This window comes from Borostomias antarcticus (genome assembly GCF_949987555.1).
Source record: "Borostomias antarcticus genome assembly, chromosome: 9".
NCBI classification, from domain to species: Eukaryota; Metazoa; Chordata; class Actinopteri; order Stomiiformes; family Stomiidae; genus Borostomias; species Borostomias antarcticus.
In genome coordinates this window covers 3,086,012-3,095,811 of record NC_140242.1, presented here as the reverse complement: position 1 = coordinate 3,095,811, position 9,800 = coordinate 3,086,012, and the positions used below count along the sequence as shown (strand labels likewise).

General features: G+C 53.5%; 1 protein-coding gene across 1 annotated transcript in view; it reads left to right on the top strand.

Moving 5' to 3' along the window:
* Positions 1-9,300, top strand: part of cfap91 (cilia and flagella associated protein 91) — a gene marked incomplete at both ends in the record, with an annotated part of 13,371 nt that extends 4,071 nt beyond the window's left edge. Inside the window, 13 exons of the mRNA XM_084443529.1 lie at positions 49-105; positions 481-665; positions 822-999; positions 1,878-2,035; positions 2,428-2,610; positions 2,947-3,080; positions 3,507-3,620; positions 4,605-4,676; positions 5,231-5,377; positions 5,817-6,038; positions 6,317-6,465; positions 6,701-6,792; positions 9,119-9,300. Coding sequence (XP_084299655.1) covers positions 49-105; positions 481-665; positions 822-999; positions 1,878-2,035; positions 2,428-2,610; positions 2,947-3,080; positions 3,507-3,620; positions 4,605-4,676; positions 5,231-5,377; positions 5,817-6,038; positions 6,317-6,465; positions 6,701-6,792; positions 9,119-9,300 — 1,873 coding nt within the window. The remainder of the gene's footprint in view (positions 1-48; positions 106-480; positions 666-821; positions 1,000-1,877; positions 2,036-2,427; positions 2,611-2,946; positions 3,081-3,506; positions 3,621-4,604; positions 4,677-5,230; positions 5,378-5,816; positions 6,039-6,316; positions 6,466-6,700; positions 6,793-9,118) is intronic.
* Between the last annotated feature and the right edge of the window lie 500 nt (positions 9,301-9,800).

Sequence of the window (9,800 nt, the reverse complement as noted above, 5' to 3'; positions counted from 1 at the left end):
CTCTCTCTCTCTCCCCCCCCCCCCCCCCCCTCCCTCTCTCTCTCTCAGGCCCCTGATCCCCTTTGCCCAGCAGGTCCCGTCTGATGTGGTCTTTGCTCTGCCCAAGTAAGAACAGAACAAGTTCACCACAGTCACTTCTGTGTGCTCTTCATGCTGTCTGTGTTGGTGTTTAATGATTGGCACCGGTTTTGGGCTGTACTGTTTGTTTTTAAAGTAAACTGTGTCTTTGCACTGTCCTGTCCTGTCCTGCACCCTATCCTATGTCGTCTTCATCAGCGTACTGTATGCCTAGACTAACACTAGACAAATTTCTAGTTTGTGTGAACCATATACATGGCAAATAAAACGGATCTTGAATCTTGAACCACCAACAGTACAGAACTCTGTGGTTGATTTTATTGCCACTGTTATAAGTGTTCAATGGTTGGCACCATAATAGAATCAATAATGAACTCTGATCGCCGACCCTTCCCATCCCAGGGCCAACCCCTACTCCATGGCGGAGGGGGGCGCTGGGCGGCCGACCACGCCATTCCAGCGCACCGTGGGGGTGCAGACCGACTACAGGGACAGCGAGGCCCAGACGGACCCCTACACCCCTGAGTACGTGGTACGGCCCGGGACCGCCCCCCCGGAGTTGCTGACCCTGGCCACGCTGACCTGGGGTACGACCTCTTTGTCCGTCAGATTAATCGACTAATCGAAAAAACAATCGCTCGATTAATCGTTAGAAAAATAGTCGTTAGGTACTATCACCTCTATCTGTCCTGACCCCCTGATCCCTGCCCACCACCCACCCGCGCCCCACCCCCCTCTCTCAGGGCGAGGCCTGCCGGCCGGCCTGGCGGAGATGGAGATGATCGAGCGGGCGCGGGCCAAGCGGGCGTGGGAGGCCACGCTGCCCCCCCTGGCGGACCTGAGCCAGCTGGGCCAGAGGAGGAGGATGATGGAGCAGATGGAGAGGAAGGAATGGGCCTTCCGGGAGGACGAGATCCAGAAGTGAGCGGAGGGAGAGAGAGTGAAAGAGGGGGAGAGTGATGTGAGGTGGGGGGGGGGGGGGCTAGGAGGAGAGCGCAGCGGCGGGTGCGTTATCACTGCTTCCTGGTGTAGATACTCACATAACCCTGCCTCTGGTCTCCCCCTGGTCTCCCCCTGGTCCTCCATCCTCCAACCCCCCCGTTCCATTCCTCTAACTCTTCAACTCTTCTACCCCCTCCCCCCCCTACGTCTGCTCTCTCACCTCCCCTGTCCCTTCTCTATCACCCCCTCTCCTTTCTCTGCCCCCCCTCCCCCCTCCTCTCTCTATCCCTGCCCCCCCCCTCCTCTCCTCTCTCTATCCCTGCCCCCCCCCCCCTCCCCCCTCCTCTCTATCCCTGCCCCCCCCCTCCTCTCCTCTCTCTATCCCTGCCCCCCCTCCTCTCCTCTCTCTATCCCTGCCCCCCCCCCTCCCCCCTCCTCTCCTCTCTCTATCCCTGCCCCCCCCCCCTCCTCTCCTCTCTCTATCCCTGCCCCCCCCCTCCTCTCCTCTCTCTATCCCTGCCCCCCCCCTCCTCTCCTCTCTCTATCCCTGCCCCCCCCCTCCTCCCCTCTCTCTATCCCTGCCCCCCCCCTCCTCTCCTCTCTCTATCCCTGCCCCCCCCTCCCCCCTCCTCTCTCTATCCCTGCCCTCCCCCCTCCTCTCCTCTCTCTATCCCTGCCCCCCCCCCCTCCTCTCTCTATCCCTGCCCCCCCCCTCCTCTCCTCTCTCTATCCCTGCCCTCCCTCCCTCCCCCCTCTCTCTATCCCTGCCCTCCCTCCCTCCTCTCCCCCCCCCCCTCCTCTCCTCTCTCTATCCCTGCCCTCCCTCCCCCCCCCCCCCCCCCCCCCCCCTCCTCCAGGCTGCAGGAGGCCCGGCTGACCCTGCTGACGGAGCTCCTGCGTCAGAGGGAGGAGGCCCAGCAGGGGGCCACGGTGGACAGGCTGGACCTGCAGTACTCCCAGTACCAGGCGGAGAAGGAGGCGCGCCTACGGAAGATCCGCAAAGACTACCTCGTCTGTGAGACACACACACGCGCACACACACTCACACACACACACATGCACACACACACACACACACACACACACACGTGCACACCAATGATCACTGCCGCTCTATATATGTGGTCACCAAGCAATGAAGTGTTCTTAAGCCCGATGTTAGAACTGTTGAAAACTGTTGACTGATAGTCCAAACCCCGCCCCCCACGGATAGTCCAAACCCCGCCCCCCACGGATGGTCCAAACCCCGCCCTCCACTGATAGTCCAAACCCCGCCCTCCACTGATAGTCCAAACCCCGCCCCCCACTGATAGTCCAAACCCCGCCCTCCACTGATAGTCCAAACCCCGCCCTCCACTCATAGTCCAAACCCCGCCCTCCACTCATAGTCCAAACCCCGCCCCCCAGCGCTGAGGAAGCTGACGGCCAGGAGGAGGAACGTGGAGGAGAAGCTGGAGCGCCGTGACATCATCAGGGACTATTCCGACTACTCGTCCCAGACGTACGCCCCGCTGACCCGCGTCGGCCTGTTCCCCGACCGCCGCTCCCAACGCCACGAGGTCCGGAGCCGTTACCTCGACACCTACGAAGGTCTGTGAGTCGGACGCTGGTTAGCGTCATTCTGAGTGACCATGCTCAGTAGGGCTGGCTTAAAAAAAAACATTAATCGATTCTGAATCGATTCTGAATCAAATTATTCCGAATCGATTCATGAATCCCAAAATCGATCTTTTATTTAATGAATGAATAAATGAAGGAATGAATAGTTCATTCATTCATTCATTCATTCACTTTTGGAAATCAGTATTGATACCCAGCCCTAGTATTGATGTGTTGCATAACTTGGCAGCCATGTAATCAAGGTCTTACAGCTAAAAAAAACAGGTTTTAGTAACACTAACCGATCTACATGGCTGTCAATCACAGGTCTGCTGGAGCTGGAGGCGGGACTTCCTGCGTCTGTGCTGGAACTGAGCGTGAAAGCTCCCAAACCGCCAACCGGCAAGGGCTTCGTCAAACGCGCCGCACGCAGAGAGATGGAGCTGATGAAGACACACCAGGTGACACACACACACACACACGCACACACACACAAACACAATTGAGCATTTATATCCTTGTGGGGCCCCATAAACCTAACCGTAGCCATAAAATGTAAACCTAACCTTAAACATAACCTTTGACCTCTAACCTTAACCCTAACCCTACCATTAAACCCAACCTTAACTCTAAACCTAACCCGATAACCCCAGAATACCCCCCTAAACCTAACCCTGAACGTAACCTTTGACCCCTAACCATAACCATAACCATAATTGTAACCCAAGCCCCTAAATCCTAACCTTATAGGGTCCATCAAAATGTCCCTACAAGGACTTGTATTCTATTTCTATTCTATTTCTGGGTTTAACAAGCACACCCAGACACACACACACACACACACACACACACACAGACTGGTAGTGTAACACCCTCTCTCTCGCCAGGTTCTGAAGGAGGAGAAGAACCGCGTGGAGGAGAAGCAAACGCTGCGTTTCCTCTACAAGACAGAGAAGCCTGTCCCCCGACCTGACACCCCCGTAGTGGACACGCCCCCTGAGGTTCACACACACACACACACACACACACACACACACACACACACCTGTCCCCCGACCTGACACCCCCGTAGTGGACACGCCCCCTGAGGTTCACACACACACACACACACACCTGTCCCCCGACCTGACACCCCCGTAGTGGACACGCCCCCTGAGGTTCACACACACACACACACACACACACACACACCTGTCCCCCGACCTGACACCCCCGTAGTGGACACGCCCCCTGAGGTTCACACACACACACACACACACACACCTGTCCCCCGACCTGACACCCCAGTAGTGGACACGCCCCCTGAGGTTCACACACACACACACACACACACACACACACACACACCTGTCCCCCGACCTGACACCCCCGTAGTGGACACGCCCCCTGAGGTTCACACACACACACACACACACCTGTCCCCCGACCTGACACCCCCGTAGTGAACCAGCCCCCTGAGGTTCACACACACACACACACACACACACACACACACCTGTCCCCCGACCTGACACCCCCGTAGTGGACACGCCCCCTGAGGTTCACACACACACACACACACACACACACCTGTCCCCCGACCTGACACCCCCGTAGTGAACCAGCCCCCTGAGGTTCACACACACACACACACACACACACAAACACACCTGTCCCCCGACCTGACACCCCCGTAGTGGACCAGCCTCCTCAGGTTAACACACACACACACATACACACACACACACACACACACACCTGTCCCCCGACCTGACACCCCCGTAGTGGACACGCCCCCTGAGGTTAACACACACACACACACAGTGAGTGTATACCACTGTTGGGTGTAATACGTTACAAAGGATATTATTTTCCTTTATAATTGTAATTGTAAATAAAATAATTGTAACTATTTTTCAGTAACTTGCCCAACACTGATGCACACACACACTCAGACAGATGCTTCACCCTGAAGCAGTGTGTGAGACAGAGCTGTGTTTCTGTAGGGGGACGAGGAGCGAGAGCTGGCTGTCATCTACCTGCAGAAGCTGCTGAGGGGAAGAAGCATCCAGAACCAGGTGTGTGTGTGGGGGGGGGGGGGACTCACAGGTGTGTGTGTGTGTGTGGGGGGGGGGGGGGACTCACAGGTGTGTGTGTGTTTGGGGGGGGGGGTTGCGAAAAAATGCAGAAAATAAGTTCTGTGTTTAACAGAGACCCCCAGAATAGAGTAGGTTTTATGCCGGCGATGCTTATACATACTGTACATTATTCATCTTTGTCTGTGGTTGTGATGTAAATGGTGTGTGTGTGAGTGTGTGTTCCTGTGTGTGCGTGTGTGTGTGTTCCTGTGTGTATGTGTGCACGTGTGTGTGTTCCTGTGTGTGTGTGTTTCTGTGTGTGTGTGAGTGTGTGTGTGTGAGTGTGTGTGTGTTTGTGTGTATGTGTGTGTGCGCGTGTGTGTGTGTGCGTGTTCCTGTGTTTATGTGTGTGTGTGTGTGTGTGTGTGTGTGTATGCGCGTGTGTGTGTGTTCCTGTGTGTGTGTGTGTTCCTGTGTGTGTGTGTGTGCATGTGTGTGTGTGTGTGTGTGTGTGTTCATGTGTGTGTGTGTGTGTGTTCCTGTGTGTGTGTCAGATGTTTGAGGGGAAGGAGAAGCGTATGGAGCTGATCCAGGAGCTGAGGACCACCCACGCCCTGCAGAGAGAGGAGCAGGAACAGCAGAGAGCACACACACACATCACCCTGGAGAGACAGAGACAGAGAGAGACACACACACACAAGGTAATACACACACACACACATCACCCTGGAGAGACAGAGACAGAGAGACACACACACACACACAAGGTAATACACACACACACACACACATCACCCTGGAGAGACAGAGACAGAGAGACACACACACACACAAGGTAATACACACACACACACACATCACCCTGGAGAGACAGAGACAGAGAGACACACACAAAAGGTAATACACACACACACACACACATACACATCACCCTGGAGAGACAGAGACAGAGAGACACACACACAAGGTAATACACACACACACACACACACACACACATCACCCTGCAGAGACAGAGACATAGAGACACACACACACACACAACCCCTCCTCCTGTCCCCCTGAACCAGTCCTCTCTGCTGGAGGGATACCAGGCTGAGCTGGTCTCTCTTAACCCCTCCTCCTGTCCCCCTGGACCAGGCCTCTCTGCTGGAGGGATACATGGCGGGCGTGGCAGGGGCGGAGCTCGTCCACATGCTGGACTTCCTGTGGAAGGAGCTGATTCGCCTGCAGGAGGAGCGCAGGATCCACGCCTTCACGCTATTGGCCGAGAGAGACCGCCGTCTCCGAGAGGCCGAAGAGAGTGGGCGGAGACAAGTGGAGGAGCGCAGACGCAGGGAGGAGGATGAGATCTTCAGACAGGTGTGTGTGTGTGTGTGTGTGTGTGTGTGTGTGTGCTTGTGTGTGTGTGTGTGTGTGTGTGTGTGTGTGTGTGAGGTTACAGCCGCAGGTGGTGGGGGTACACCAGGACACGGTAGACCTGTTCCTGGAGGAGTGTGTGTGTGTGTGTGTGTGTGTGTGTGTGTGCGCGCAGGTGGTGGGGGTACACCAGGACACGGTAGACCTGTTCCTGGAGGAGTGTGTGTGTGTGTGTGTGTGTGTGTGTGTGTGTGTGTGTGTGTGTGTGTGTGTGCGCGCAGGTGGTGGGGGTACACCAGGACACGGTGGACCTGTACCTGGAGGACGTGATCCTGGGGACGCTGGAGCAGACGGCCGACCAGCAGGCCAGGGAGGAGGTCCGCAGGCAGGCCAGGGAGGTCAACGACATCGCCTACGCTCTGGAGGACACGTAAGGGACACTTTACTGTGACCACAGGAGGAGACCAATCCCGATGCCATTGTCACCTCCCTGCTATTCCCACATGGCGCACACTTGAAGAGCTTCCGGCAAATGTTCTGAGTGCTTAATACAAGTGCGGCTGGCAGGTTCACGTGTGTGTGTGTGTGTGTGTGTGTGTGTGTGTGTGTGTGTGTGTGTGTGTGTGTGTGTGTGTGTGTGTGTGTGTGTGTGTGTGCGTGTGAAGTCGGAGCAGCCTGCAGTCGGAGGAGATCGTGGCAGAGCTGGTGTACAGCTTCCTCATCCCAGAGGTCCAGAAGATCAGCGTCAGGGACCGAGGTGAGAGAGTACTGTTAGACTGAGGAGAGAGAGTACTGTTAGACTGAGGAGAGAGTACTGTTAGACTGAGGAGAGAGTACTGTTAGACTGAGGAGAGAGTACTGTTAGACTGAGGAGAGAGTACTGTTAGACTGAGGAGAGAGAGTACTGTTAGACTGAGGAGAGAGAGTACTGTTAGACTGAGGAGAGAGAGTACCGTTAGACCGAGGAGAGAGAGTACTGTTAGACTGAGGAGAGAGAGTACTGTTAGACTGAGGAGAGAGAGTACTGTTAGACTGAGGAGAGAGAGTACTGTTAGACTGAGGAGAGAGAGTACTGTTAGACTGAGGAGAGAGTACTGTTAGACTGAGGAGAGAGAGTACTGTTAGACTGAGGAGAGAGAGTACTGTTAGACTGAGGAGAGAGAGTACTGTTAGACTGAGGAGAGAGAGTACTGTTAGACTGAGGAGAGAGAGTACTGTTAGACTGAGGAGAGAGAGTACTGTTAGACTAAGGAGAGAGAGTACTGTTAGACTGAGGAGAGAGAGTACTGTTAGACTGAGGAGAGAGTACTGTTAGACTGAGGAGAGAGAGTACTGTTAGACTGAGGAGAGAGAGTACTGTTAGACTGAGGAGAGAGAGTACTGTTAGACTGAGGAGAGAGAGTACTGTTAGACTGAGGAGAGAGAGTACTGTTAGACTGAGGAGAGAGAGTACTGTTAGACTGAGGAGAGAGAGTACTGTTAGACTGAGGAGAGAGAGTACTGTTAGACTGAGGAGAGAGAGTACTGTTAGACTGAGGAGAGAGAGTACTGTTAGACTGAGGAGAGAGAGTACTGTTAGACTGAGGAGAGAGAGAGTACTGTTAGACTGAGGAGAGAGAGTACTGTTAGACTGAGGAGAGAGAGTACTGTTAGACTGAGGAGAGAGAGAGTACTGTTAGACTGAGGAGAGAGAGTACTGTTAGACTGAGGAGAGAGTACTGTTGGACTGAGGAGAGAGAGTACTGTTAGACTGAGGAGAGAGAGTACTGTTAGACTGAGGAGAGAGAGTACTGTTAGACTGAGGAGAGAGAGAGTACTGTTAGACTGAGGAGAGAGAGTACTGTTAGACTGAGGAGAGAGTACTGTTAGACTGAGGAGAGAGAGTACTGTTAGACTGAGGAGAGAGAGTACTGTTAGACTGAGGAGAGAGAGTACTGTTAGACTGAGGAGAGAGTACTGTTAGACTGAGGAGAGAGAGTACTGTTAGACTGAGGAGAGAGTACTGTTAGACTGAGGAGAGAGAGTACTGTTAGACTGAGGAGAGAGAGTACTGTTAGACTGAGGAGAGAGAGTACTGTTAGACTGAGGAGAGAGTACTGTTAGACTGAGGAGAGAGTACTGTTAGACTGAGGAGAGAGAGTACTGTTAGACTGAGGAGAGAGAGTACTGTTAGACTGAGGAGAGAGTACTGTTAGACTGAGGAGAGAGTACTGTTAGACTGAGGAGAGAGAGTACTGTTAGACTGAGGAGAGAGAGTACTGTTAGACTGAGGAGAGAGAGTACTGTTAGACTGAGGAGAGAGAGTACTGTTAGACTGAGGAGAGAGAGTACTGTTAGACTGAGGAGAGAGAGTACTGTTAGACTGAGGAGAGAGAGTACTGTTAGACTGAGGAGAGAGATTATACTGTTAGACTGAGGAGAGAGAGTACTGTTAGACTGAGGAGAGAGAGTACTGTTAGACTGAGGAGAGAGTACTGTTAGACTGAGGAGAGAGTATACTGTTAGACTGAGGAGAGAGATTATACTGTTAGACTGAGGAGAGAGTACTGTTAGACTGAGGAGAGAGAGAGTACTGTTAGACTGAGGAGAGAGTATACTGTTAGACTGAGGAGAGAGAGTATACTGTTAGACTGAGGAGAGAGAGTACTGTTAGACTGAGGAGAGAGTACTGTTAGACTGAGGAGAGAGAGAGTACTGTTAGACTGAGGAGAGAGAGTACTGTTAGACTGAGGAGAGAGAGTACTGTTAGACTGAGGAGAGAGAGTACCGTTAGACTGAGGAGAGAGTATACTGTTAGACTGAGGAGAGAGAGTACTGTTAGACTGAGGAGAGAGAGTACTGTTAGACTGAGGAGAGAGAGTACCGTTAGACCGAGGTGAGAGAGTACTGTTAGACTGAGGTGAGAGAGTACTGTTAGACTGAGGAGAGAGAGTACTGTTAGACTGAGGAGAGAGAGTACCGTTAGACCGAGGTGAGAGAGTAGCGTTATGGTGTCACTGACTGTCAGTTGTCTCATATGCAACGCTGTCCCCTGTTCTCCTCACCCTGTCCTTCTCTGCCCCCCCCCCCCCCCCCCTCCTCAGTGCGTCAAAGCCAGCGCAGACACTTGCAGGCAGCCCACCAGATCATCCATGGAGCTGCGGGCAGCTCTGGGGCCCCTCCTGGTCCCTTGGGGACCCCGCGGCCACCCTCCCCCTCCGGCAGGGCCTCCAGCCGCCTCCTGAAGGAGATGCTGGACCAGGTGGAGCGCCAGGAGGAACAGTAGGGAGGTGTCTGGAGTAAGAATTACACCAACGTAAAGACCTTCAGAGGTCAGGAGAGAACTTGGTGCTCCTTCACATTGTCCTTGTATTTCATTTGAAAATGTTTGGCTTCGAATAAAAAGGATGCTACTCCATGGCGAAGTGGCTCTGTGCTTCTTATGTGTATCAGAGCTGATGACCAGTTATTTGAGATGTCCATATCCACTAGCCTAGCTTTACAACTATCCACTAGCCTAGCTTTACAACTATCCACTAGCCTAGCTTTACAACTATCCACTAGCCTAGCTTTACAACTATCCACTAGCCTGGCTTTACAACTATCCACTAGCCTGGCTTTACAACTATCCACTAGCCTGGCTTTACAACTATCCACTAGCCTGGCTTCGCAATGAGGTCATGGTTGCAGCATGGATGTAGAATGGATGTAGCATGGATGTAGCATGGATGTAGCATGGGTGTAGCATGGATGTAGCATGGGTGTAGCATGGGTGTAGCATGGATA